Source organism: Melanaphis sacchari, unplaced genomic scaffold, assembly GCF_002803265.2.
Source record: "Melanaphis sacchari strain LSU unplaced genomic scaffold, SCAv2.0 Contig9_pilon_pilon, whole genome shotgun sequence".
In the NCBI taxonomy this organism is placed as follows: Eukaryota; Metazoa; Arthropoda; class Insecta; order Hemiptera; family Aphididae; genus Melanaphis; species Melanaphis sacchari.
This window is the reverse complement of record NW_020271711.1, coordinates 1,275,715-1,288,833: the sequence shown is the minus strand read 5'-3', so window position 1 is coordinate 1,288,833 and position 13,119 is coordinate 1,275,715. Positions and strand designations below refer to the sequence as shown.

Genomic DNA, 13,119 nt, shown 5'->3' with positions numbered 1-13,119 from the left:
TGTATGTATGTATGTATGTATGTATGTATGTATGTATGTATGTATGTATGTATGTATGTATGTATGTATGTATGTATGTATGTATGTATGTATTACTAATGTCTAATAGTAAAATGAATTAATTTACCTAAAAGTAATATAAAAAAATATAACATGAAATATACTTGGTGACATTATCAACTTATTTATAATAGAATTATTTGAATTCACTTTTTATTTTAGGAAAATTAAATTTGAAATATTTAGGAAAAGTGCAAAATGATACCTTTGTTCCTCGTAAAAAAAATCAGATGTGTCTTCCTTGCTTTCCGGCTTCCACACAATTACGTAATTATTTATAATAATTTATTATTGAATTTTAATTTAATCCATCCGTTACAGTGACCTACTCAATAACAAGATATAAATTATATCATATAATCCACACCTCTTCCACGAACGTGACTTTCACGGTTTGACGGTTATTATTTCAAATTTGTATGAACTATGAACAGCCAGCTTCCAGCCACGGCCCACCGGAAAAAGTCTCAATACCTCGCCACCAAAGTCTGTCATGGCGTAATTGAATTATTTATTTCAAGAAAATGTTATATTTAATGAGCAATCTTTTTATGTTAATTTTATGAGCAGTCAATATGTTGAGCTTCATTGGTGGAATCAGTGGAGGTAAATAGCGTCAAAGAACAAATAACTTTTTTCTTACGACCATCTGGCCATGGTCAACTCCATAGTCTACGGTCCAATATATTGTTAATTGTTATCCTTATCTACCTATATCTTAAATCTCAGTGATTGTTTTATGGCTACATGTGGCTTAACTACGTGTTTACCTATCTAAATTTGTGGCTGTCAAAGTAATAGATAGTAACGTTAATTAAAAATATAAAAATATTGTATTGAATCCACCTTGAATGATAATATATTATATTATTATTATTATCAGATTGCGGATGTGCGTAGTGTGTATAGTGTGTGGCACTCCTACAGTCCTACTTATCGTTATCATCAATAATTTCGGATGGTGAAATGTAAATGTGCTGACTCAAAGAGAAAGTAGTTATAGGTACTGAATAGTTACTACTTATTATTTTATTAGCATTTTTGGGAAAAAATACAAAATCTTCTCTCATTCTTTTAGGAATAAATGCATAATATGATGATAGACATTTCGATGCGACGTACATCATAGTTTTAGATCATTATTATTATTATAGGTGTTTTAGATGTTAACGTTAATAAAATAAAAATTCAAACGTTGTTCTTATTTATATCAATATTTATAAGGTAAATAGGCTTCAATAACTTAACGAAAAATTATCTTCAAAGTATACTTCCTCTAAATAAAAACCATTGTCATTGCTGATTAACAAACATATTTGGTAAGTAAATAACTTACCTATTGGCTTAATACCTATTTATATGGTATCTATTAAGTTATTGTATACCTACAATTAAAAATAATAATTGAAATTAAATTTTTAATATATACTAGAAAATACAATTTAAAGTAATTGACTATATTTTTCATATCTAAATAAAAATGTTTGTCATAACTTTCATTTAATATTTAATTAATTAATAATATCGTATCCCTGGAGAATACTGAATAATACTTAGAATTTGTTTATAGTTTTAATACTATTGCAAAATTTAACTAGTTTTGTTAGAATTGTTACTATGTTTTGTCACAAGAAAAGATAATTAAAAAACTACTCTTGACAAAAATGAATAATGCAAATAGTGATTTAAATATGTATATGTAAAATAGAATCCCAAATATTTTTGGGTAATGCAATCTATTCTATATGACTATATTTTAACATTTATGTTATTATGTTACGTTTATTTAAACTATACATTTGAACAAGTATTTTAAGATTAAAAAAAAAAAAAAAAAAAGGATAACATTGTGTATCACTATAAGTAGTAATTATGAATAATGATATTTATGAATTGAGCAATAAGTTAATAATGTGGTTTTGTTATGATTGTTTGAGTTTGTAAGACATTGTAATGTTTTTACTAAGGCTATATACTTTTGGTTTCTATGTAAATTAAAAAAAAAAAAATAATAATAATAAATTATTATTTATTATAATAGCATGATAAAATATACATATGTGTATTAATATATATATATATATAATATTGGTGAAAATTGACAATCACTGTAGAGGTCATTGTGTGGCTATAGAATTAGATACCCATTGTTAAATTATTGAACATTACCTTGTATAGACAACTTATCTATATTATATTTTATATATAAATATTATTATAGATATTATTAATGGCCTTCATACTATTTAGTCTTAAAAAGATAGTATCGATTCTACCAATATTATTTTTAGTCTATTATACTCAATCATAGCAGTAATAGTTCACAGTCCTCCTAAAGTTGTAATTTAACATAAAGTATTTTTAAATACAATTTTGCTTTATTTATAAAGTTTATTTGTTTAGTTTTTTAAGATGGCTCAAGGACCAACTTTAGTTTGTAGACTTTTGGCTTCATCAGTATCTGTTGCTCATAAAGCAGGTAAGATAATTCGTGATGTTATGCAAAAAGGAGATTTGGGAATAATTGAAAAGGTAAATAATGATTTTATAATTTATTAATTATTTTGATGCTTTAATTGTAACTCTTATTGGTTTATGTTTAGGGTGAAAATGATTTGCAAACTGAAGCTGATAGATCTGCACAACGCTGTATAGTTGCATCTTTCAAAAATCTGTATCCAAATGTGAATATTGTGGCAGAAGAAGTTGATAAAATTAGTCAGAATTTAGATGTTCCTGCAGATTGGCTAATTACTGATCTTGATCCTAAAATATTAGATTTAGAATGTCCAAAATCATTACAAGATGTTACAGAAGATCAAGTTAGTGTAGTTGATTATTTTATTTATACTAAGTAGCAAGTAATTAAAAAAATAAGTTTTAAGATTTGAAATATTAATATTTTAAATTTTGTAATTTTCCGTTAAATATCAGTATAATTTAATATATTACACTATTATACTATAAAAAAAAAATATATAATTACTATAAAACTTTCCTAATAAATGCCAATCATAGGTACTTCATTATTTGGGTAACAATTTTACAGTTTTATACTTCTAATAATCTATTAGCTAATTGTAATACCAACAAATATTATTTAAGAAAATTCTTATTTTTAAATTTTAATGTTTAGGTAACAATTTGGATTGATCCATTAGATGGAACATCAGAATTTACAAAAGGTAGATCATCATATGATTATATTGTTTTTTATTTGTTGGAATATTGGCTTAAAAAAGTTTATATTTTATAGGTTTAATTGATCATGTTACTATATTAATTGGAGTATGTGTCAATGATGAAGCTGTGGCTGGAGTAATATATCAACCATTTTGGCAAAACCATGGTCGAGCTCTTTGGGGTTTGGTTGGCAGTGGAATAGGCGGGTTTGAGTTAAAAGAACCCCCTCAAACAAAAAAAGTATATGTAACAACAAGGAGTCACTATGATAAGGCAATAGAAAAATTTATTGATGGCTTAAAGCCTTGTGAAATTATACGAGTTGGTGGTGCTGGAAATAAGGTATAATGATACAACTTATTGAATATTATAAGTTTTAATAATGAAATATGTATTTGTGTTTGAAAAAAAATATCATATAGGTACTTTATATATTGGAAGGCAAAGCACATGCTTATGTTTATCCTAGTGCTGGTTGCAAACGATGGGATACAGCAGCACCAGAGGCAGTGTTAAGAGCAGCTGGAGGTGAATTAACAGATGTATATGGAAATAAATACAGTTATAGCAAGGAAAATGAAAAAGACCCTTTGAATAAATATGGAGTATTTGCCACAGCTCCTTCTTTTAATCATACTGAGTTCATGAAACTTATTTGCGACATTCAATCAAAAAACTTAAACAATGATTAGTTTTCTATTGAATAATATCAAAGTATCTGCAATGAGTATCATGTGTTCTAATTCAGTTATAGGTAATTATTTAATTTCATGTGATTTAAACTAAAGTGTAGTTTAAAAAAAATATAAATTTAACGGTTAATAATAAAATATATTAAATAAAATACACTCCTATAAAACATCAGGTATACTTAACTTATAATACTTTTATTACTTTTGAGTAAATAAGTTCTATTTAAAAACTAATTTGCATACTGATTTTTTGACACATGTACTCTTACAATAATTGTAAAATAGCTTATACTATAATATTTGCTTTATATATTATGAATATATGTATTGCTTTTGTTTTATTAAATATTATACATCATTATTTTAAATTTTAATATTATTTATTTGGTAAAAAGTTCAAAATATTGTAGTATTTCTAGCAGTATTATTATGTTTTCAAGTGTTTTAAACTGGTATGTTGAAACTATTTTATAAATAAATATTATATATACATTTTGCTGTAAAAAATTAAAACTACTCAGAATGGCAGAATGTCAGAATCTCACAAAGTTTAAAATTTGGTGTCTCTTTTATTATAATACTTTATAAATTTAGAGGATTAAATATTTAAAATTAGATGGCTCATAAGTTTCTGGGATCAAATATTGTATTTTATGTTATTTCTCATATTATAAGCCGTTTAGTATATTAAAGATTTATAGCAACAACGACAATAATTTGTTTATGATAACATAAACATTAAATTGTAGTTATAAAGTCACCTTTGTGTATAATAAAAGCCTTTGATAGTGTAAATACATTATTATAAGTTTCATCACTTTGATTTGATTTCAAAGGTAAAATATACGATTTATTAGTTATAACTATCCTATTTAATTAATAAAATAAAATAAAATTAGCTAAAATAAATAACCTCAATCTAAGTGGAATTACATTTATTTCCATGATAGCTATGATTATAAATAATAAATATATTACTATGTTAAACCAATTAGTATTAAGAATTTATATTCCAAAAATGTATTATTATAAGTTTATAAATATAGAAATAATTTTTCTTATATTTCTTACATCCATAACATCTGTTTCAAGGTAAATAAAATTTACCAATTAACAAATCTATGTTATTAATGTTTGTATTTCTATTTTTGATAAGCATTTTGCCTTAAAAACCTCTATAAAAATAAAATTATGTAGAATTCTCTAGATATATTTATTTTACAAATTTAATTCACTTAAATTATACATTATAAACTTTACCTGAAAACAATTGATTTTTGATTGGCCAGTTTGTTCTCATATTATTTAATATAATGAAAACCTGATTCTAAAGTGGTCTGTGTGAGTTTACCCTAATTGTTTAGCTTGCAGAATTTCTTTTATGCTTTATATAGCTGTGGCACCCAATAGGAACACAAATACAAAATTAACATTATTACAGTAATAGTAATTGATGACAATTTAAGTAATCACAACATTTTTGATTATCAATAGCATTTTTTTTTTTTTTTTTTTGAATTAACAGAAAACAACGAAATAGATTTTATCAAAAATTAGTGTTGTGTAAATATTTCTATTTTTCTTTAATTCTTTTTAACCAATTACTGAATTCTTAGTTTTTGATCTTTTTAAGACTAAAGTACCACCTAGAAATCTAATGACAACCTAATATTTAACTCTAGAAATCATCCTCAAAATTGTACATTGAAAAATTTAAATACTCTAAAAAAATGATGTTAAAAAAAAGAAACAATAATAAATTATTGTAAAACCAATAATACATTCATTGCTTGGCACATAATAGAAAAGCATTAATGCTATAAATTATAATGCATTGTGTAAAACTTGTATAAAAAAAAATTTGTTGTTAGTCTTAATTTTAGAAGTATAGGTGACAACAACTTGCATATAACTTGGTCAAAAATAATATTTTGTTTCTGAAACGTAATAATTTATTAATAATAAATATATGATTTTTAATATTTTTGAAACTTTGGAATTGTAATATTATTTTTAATTGAATTAATAAAATAATTATATTATTATGTTAACCTATTTATATTTATATGGATAACAGTGTAAGAGCATTTTACTTTTGTAATCATCTGCTGTCTACTATTTTCTATCAGTTAAAAAATATTAACAACCAAACGATCATAAAGACATGAATAAAATATTGTATTAATTATTCATATTTATTTTATTCATTTTATCTATTATTCATCAAACCAGCAAAAATAAAATAAAATCAATAAGTTTAAATAAAGTTTTACATTTTATAATATCATTGTAACTTCATATTATTTGTATTTTTTCACTTGGTCAATTTTTACACGACAATATCATAACATAGTTGTTAATAGAAAAAAATGACTACATGAAAAAAAAAAATTAAAATATTACTTAGTACATACATTTAAAATTAAAAAAAAAAAATGTAAAAAATTGTACTTGATTACTTTTTGTATGATAATTTAAAAAACACCTATAAGAATTTTTTTCAAACATAAAATTCTATTATTTTAGTTTAGAAAATTATGATTTACAGTTATAAGATTATTTAATATTGGTTAAAAAATTATTATTGATTATCAAAAATGTAAAATTTATTTTTATTTTATTCACAAAACCATACTGTATAATCATATTAATAAAAACAATAATATAATAAAATAATATATTGAATAAACATACAAATAAACATACAAATAAATAATAAATAACAAGCAGTGCTTATATTATAATATGTTAAGCATGTATCACAGCTTACTGACAGAAGATGGATTATCTATTTAATTTTTGTCTTTGCAGCCAATACGTTTTAACACATAATCTACCTGTTAATATAAATATATTTTTTGATAAAACGAATAAAAAAATGATTTATTTTTAAAATTATATATTTACATCAACAAAAACATAACTGAAACTTGGGTTAAATGCAACAAAACGATTGAAAGCAGACATTGAACTAGCCGGGCTGATGGCGTGAAGATGCATATGTCCTATTGAATAAAATGGAGGCCAATGAAAACCCATTCTAACAAAACAACAAGGCGTAAAAAAATGAATACAATTATAAATATGACATATGATTTTGAATACCTTATGTCATTTAAATCACAACCATTGTTTAATAATATTTGTTTTGCAGCTGCAACCATGCTCTTGACTAATGTAAATATACAAAAATATTATGCAAATTAAACAAAGTAGGTAATTAATATGGATTAATATTTTTTTTGCTTACGTAAATTACAATCTTGTTCATTAGGTTGTAAACTTTTAGAACTTTTTATATGTTTGTCACTCAACACTAAGAAATGGTGAGTAGCCACTGGCTTTATGTCTTTAATGATTACAAATTGATCGCTCTGTAACATTATTCATTCCATAAAAATATATTTAATAAGTTTTCATCAAGTTTTTGGATTGTAATTTAATGAATGTTAAACTGATATAATATTGTAAGGTTTGACCAACTTAAAGTTTTTGAAAAGTGGTAAGTTAATGCAATAATAACAAGAATTTTAATTAAATAAATTGACTTCAAATTACTCCAATCCAATCTATCATCGGTTGTCAGTGATAACAAGTAAGTATTACATTAAATACCTATTTAAATGTATAGTAATTTAAGTAATTTAAGATACGCAACTTATAGAATAATAAATAGTTATAAAATAATTTCATAAAGTGATAGTTATAAATATAAAACAATTTTTACTCGAGGCTCAAGAATAATATTTGGGTCGTTGGCAGCAATTAAATTACAAAATATACAGTTTTTAACTCGTATCTTGGTTGTTTCCGCGATATTCATATTAACCAGAGATTCTTCAGTCATAATTAGTAATTAAAATTAATTAGGCACACAAATGCTTAAATTCACAATATTTAAAAAAGAGAAAACAAAAGAATTTTAATGTGTTCCTACTTCAATTTTGACATGAATTCCAATACTTAGTAGTTAGTACTTATATGCTCTTATCATATTAAACTGCTATCTACAAAAAAATCATTAAAAAAATGATAATGATAAGATTCGTGAATGATATAAATTATAACTATCTGGTGTATAAGATAATATATAGTATACACCTTGGTTATAAATTATAACTTATAATAGGTATTACTTTAAGTAGGTATCTATAACAATTTGGATTGTATTTAAAATTTTCACGAGTAACCTAATAATAATAATAATAATTTTCTGTCTAATTCAACCCAAATGTATACGTCTAATTAAAATAGATAGCTATATTTTATTAATGTCAACATTTTTTCTATCTATCACATATTAAGCTTCACTGAATTTGGGTTATATTTTGGATGTAGACACCTTGAAAAAACTCAGAACGCAATCAGTAGGTATTCATATTATTATTTTCCTTATTTATATTATTTTAGGCATTTTGAGTAAAATACCTCAAATGTAGATACCTACCTAGTCGCTAGTAGGTACATCATCATTGAAGATTTTCAAGTCATATCAATCATCTTATACCATCTTATACATTATTGTTATTAACATTTGGGTCAATTTACTACTTTACCGTAAAGTATCGTGAATTCTGACTGAATAAGTTCATAGTGTAAATAAAAAATAGATAATATCCTAAGATAAATATACATATTTTAAAAATAAGATTACGTACAGTAAAATTTTTAATATATTAAAAAAGTTTTTAATCCTCGTGAATAATATTTTTGAATTATAACAAAATTATTAATATCGTTACTCATTGTTTAAATATATACGAGTAACTTCATTAAAATTAGAATTTGAATTGTCTATAAAAATAATTGCGTTTATATGTTGTTTAAATAATTTGGTTCCAGTATGAACTATTTATGAGAAATCTTTTACACATTTTTAAATCTTAGATAAAAAAGAAAATAATTTATAAATTTCCAACTATAAAATAGTTGGTCAATTTCTAATATTAAATACACATAATATAAGAAAAACATATGCGTGAACTTTTTAACCAAGTGAACATTTTTTATCAACATTAAAATTAATCAAAAATTTCAATTGTTTAAAAATATTTTTAAAATTATATCAGTATAGTATAAATATTAATATAATTAATATAAATACTTGGTGGAGTATTAAAATGTCTACACTTATTCGTTTTAATATTATAACTAAATATTATTAGAAAAATGTTGTAACGTAGTTTAGCATAAAATTTTCATTTTTTATTAATTTTTTCTTTTATTTCCCAATAGTTTGTATAAAAAATTAGGTACTGCAAAACTTTTATATTTGAGTCCTATAAAGTACAAACTAGATTCGATTTGCTATTAGAAACCACTCTTTAAGTTGAAAATTAAAGCATTTTTACTGCTCAAAAAGAGGTAAAAGACACAAAAAAAAAAAAAAAAACCCAAATCATTTTTAAAAATTTTAAATTAATACATTCATTGCTTCTCTCAGAATTTAAGGATTCATAAATCAAGTGGATCTAATTCTTCCCTATGATACGTTCTACAAAAACTGGGCCAGTAATTAAAATATATTATTTTATACATGAAGGTATTTAATATTAAATTTATCACTAGTATTTGTTGTTACAATCAGAATTATTTTTAGGTCATTTCAATTAGCAGCTTATCTTGAATATGATACACGATTTATGATTTATCTCAGAAAACTAGAACACCGAATCAGTTAAAAAAGTATTGTAAGTGTTTTTATATTAAAATAAATTAAAGTTAACATGACGTAATACCCTTGAAATTATTCGTGTAATCCAATATAAATTTCTCTTTAATAAGAAAACCGGTATATAAAATAAAGAAATTTATTTTTGATATCAGCGTAATCCCCTCTTTTTCTATTCTTCATTTACTTCATACATTAAATAATAAAAATATATGCGGAATATTGTCCATGGAGGGGATATTGCCGTTTTGAATGACAAGTAGAAAAAAATTCTTGATAGACCGGTATATACCGAACTCCGATAATCGATATAAAGTAAAAGATTTTGATATTATTTGCACGTTTACCAGGTTAAACGAATTTCTAGACTCATAGTAGGTATCTACTTATAGTGTAAACAAATGGTGTTCAGTGTTATATTAAATATAATCATTTATAACTACATGGATAATTTAAACAATTTTTGCAAAGCCTGCAATAAAATCAAGTTATAAATTTTAAAGTATGAAAAAAATAAAATTATAAATGTTTGTAGTTTTATTTTAAACATGCAATATATTTTGCGAAAATTGCAGAAAAGTTTCATTCATAACATTAAATAACATCAAATCAAAAATTTAAATTATAATATATTATTCTAATACAATGATTTGTATAACTCGTTTGTAAATTTGTGTATAATTTGTTTTACATGTGTGAATAATAATGCTGTGTTATATTACATCTAACTAGATCGAACTAGGTACTACCTATACTATTTCTACTTAATTATTTATATTTATTATTTATAATAATAATAGTAATATGTAGATGAGTTTTAAATTTATAAAAATTGTAGAAACCACTAACTAGTCCTAACCAATTATCAACACTTTTGAAATTTATGATTTTAAAGTCTAAATATATATATACATATATTGGTTTATTGAGCTTAAGACTCGGTGCCATCAACAGCCGGCGGAAATCGATATAATAATAGGTGAAATTGATATACGCCCTAGTGACCTAGGGTACAAATTTGATAAAAGCTTTTTGGAATTTAATAGTGTATTAAATGTTTAAGTATTATAGATATACATAATATACGTATTCAAATTTATAGAATTGTTGAAAACTTTTAAAAATAGAATATAAAAATTAAACGTTATTGCGTTACATTAATGTTAGAAGTTTATTTTGGAATTATTATTCTAATTATTTTACAATTATGTAGGTTATAAGTTACATGAATTCACTACATATTGTGTTTGCATTTTTATATTGTATTATTATTATATAATATAATATAAATAAATAAAGGTAGTCGCTAATTGTACACAAATTTATATAAATGGTTCCTATATGATATTATAAAATAAAAATATGACTACGAATTATGAGCATAACTCAAACGTTTAAACCTATTCACAAGTACGTAGGGAATGCAAAGTATGTAGCTGCTTTATATCCTGCCAATTGATGTTCCCCTCACCTCTTTTTAAATTCAATCCCTAACACGATTTTAAATAAAGTTTAGAATATTAAAATATATAATATAATGTATAAGTATTATAGTTATTTATTGGCAAAAATGTGCAGTCTACTTATTCAACTTGTAGATAGATATCGGATGGCTTGGTAATCTAAACAAATTTTATTGCCGAGAATACTTATGATAGCAAATCTAGAACAACAGAGAAATTTCTTTAAACATTTTAATTTCAACGATGTTAATAAACGTCACCATTTGTTTGTACACAAATGTAAAGTTTGTATAATTTATTGCTTAAAACTATTATAGTAATTATTTTTACAGTTGTATTCATAAACATAATTTTTTAATTTTGTAACATTTAAAATAATAATAATAATAAAACTACTAACTAGTAATGTAATTATGCATTATTATATAATTATCTATTACTAAAAAATGATATTATAGTCGCCACAATTAATTGCACATAAATATTAATTGGTGACAGATTATATTTTAGATATATAATAATATAATGTATAAAATATCACGCAAATATGCCCAAAACACGTAATTTAAATTAATATTTCTTTTGTTGCTAAGTTTTATTATTTTTATATCAAATTATAATGATATTATCACTTAGTAATTTTTCGTAAAATGAAAATTCTAATTTTATTTTTTGAATCTGTACAATATAAAACTATTTCATATAAAAATAAATGAGCCTTGGGATCCTTAATCAGAATTTTTTGAATATTTATTTAAAGCTTTAATACTCCAAAGGGTTATGAGTATAGTTATAGAGTAGTTAATATAAATAATAATTTATAATAGCAGCCAGCAGGTAATTTTTATTTTCGTCTGACGTTTAAAAATATATATACCTATTCCATTATAATACTATCTAGCATTCAATACAGCTGTCGAGCCAGCCCGGTGATTTTTTTGTAGGTACTTAATTCATGTTTTTGTCTCCGACTCCCGCCAACGACCAACCATGTCGTCGTTTTATACATAACGGAAAATGTAACCGCTGCCAAAAACGTTCAAATGCGTAACAGCGTAAACCTAATCTATTGGCATATTGTGTTACTTATAAATATTTTTTATTTTTTTTTCGTCTCCAAACCAAGAACAAATACACCCACGGAAACCGTGTCAAATTGCTGTTTTTATTATCTACGAAAACACCGTCCGATAAATACCTACGTGATGGTAGTTAAATAATATTAACTGTCTCATAATATCCTTTACTATAATATCATGTACCAACATAAATAATATAATAAATAATAATAATCGGTGTTATGATAACGATGAAATTACGAAAACGGTAGTAGACCAGCGCCGGGGACAGATTGCGATAACGACTGCATATTTTCGTATAAACCTTATTATGACGTATAAGACGTATTAAGTTAGTAGTAGCTTGACACAGTAGCAAATATTTTATCATTAGTGTCTACAAGGTAGGTTGACAATATAATAAACTTTATTGCGTGCCACCAATTGTATATTAAATATTTAGTATATTTATTGTTATTCTGGACTCCGATAACCAGTGCGCGGTGTGGCCCACGACTTCGGGACGGAGGAGTGACAGAGGCACATAATACATCAGCAATCTAATACAATATCTGTACGTAATATTATATTCTACAATGAAAAAAAAATGAAAAAAAAAGACATTGAAAATTACATTTTTTATACAACATTTTAATATTATAAAACGTAATTTAATAAAGTAATAGAAACTCATTAGTCGTAATGTAAAAACTGTGAAATATTATGCGTTTTCGTTATCATAATAATTGTATTATCATTTCCGTCCGGCAGGTACCAATAACAACAATGAAATAAATTCTATTTCGTAAATAATAAAACAACGACGATGACCGTAGCGGGGTCGCGTCAGCCGTCGGTGGCAAGCCGTCTCACTACTACTACTACTACTATTACCACTACTACTTTTACTACTACTACTACTACTACTACTACTACTATTACTATTACTACTACTACTACTACTACTACTACTACTACTACTACTACTACTA

The 13,119-nt window shown here is 24.2% G+C and overlaps 2 protein-coding genes across 3 annotated transcripts; one reads left to right on the top strand and one right to left on the bottom strand.

Annotated features, from left to right (window-relative positions):
* Positions 1–919: 919 nt before the first annotated feature.
* LOC112603216 (3'(2'),5'-bisphosphate nucleotidase 1) lies at positions 920–4,132 on the top strand (the record flags this gene model as incomplete). Of its 2 annotated transcripts, none has more annotated exon segments than XM_025351703.1 (6): positions 920–1,063; positions 2,464–2,592; positions 2,664–2,882; positions 3,197–3,245; positions 3,317–3,585; positions 3,666–4,132. In XM_025351703.1, coding segments are annotated over 5 exon segments (927 nt in total). In that variant the 5' UTR covers positions 920–1,063; positions 2,464–2,472.
* Positions 4,133–6,630: 2,498 nt separating this feature from the next.
* On the bottom strand, positions 6,631–7,910 carry LOC112603258 (histidine triad nucleotide-binding protein 3-like). Its single transcript, XM_025351757.1, has 5 exons — positions 7,663–7,910; positions 7,186–7,309; positions 7,041–7,107; positions 6,843–6,975; positions 6,631–6,772 (listed from the first exon to the last, which is right to left on the bottom strand). Exons 1-5 carry the CDS (start codon positions 7,780–7,782, stop codon positions 6,728–6,730), a joined length of 489 nt encoding a protein of 162 aa, XP_025207542.1. The 5' UTR covers positions 7,783–7,910; the 3' UTR covers positions 6,631–6,727.
* Positions 7,911–13,119: the final 5,209 nt, after the last annotated feature.

Coding starts and splice junctions, on each gene's coding strand:
- LOC112603258 (XM_025351757.1), bottom strand. CDS start 7,782: ATGACTGAAGAATCTCTGGTTAATATGAATATCGCGGAAACAACCAAG. Junction 7,310..7,662: donor ATATTATTCTTGAGCCTCGA/GTAAAAATTGTT, acceptor ATAATGTTACAG/AGCGATCAATTTGTAATCAT. Junction 6,773..6,842: donor TCAGTTATGTTTTTGTTGAT/GTAAATATATAA, acceptor TTATATTAACAG/GTAGATTATGTGTTAAAACG.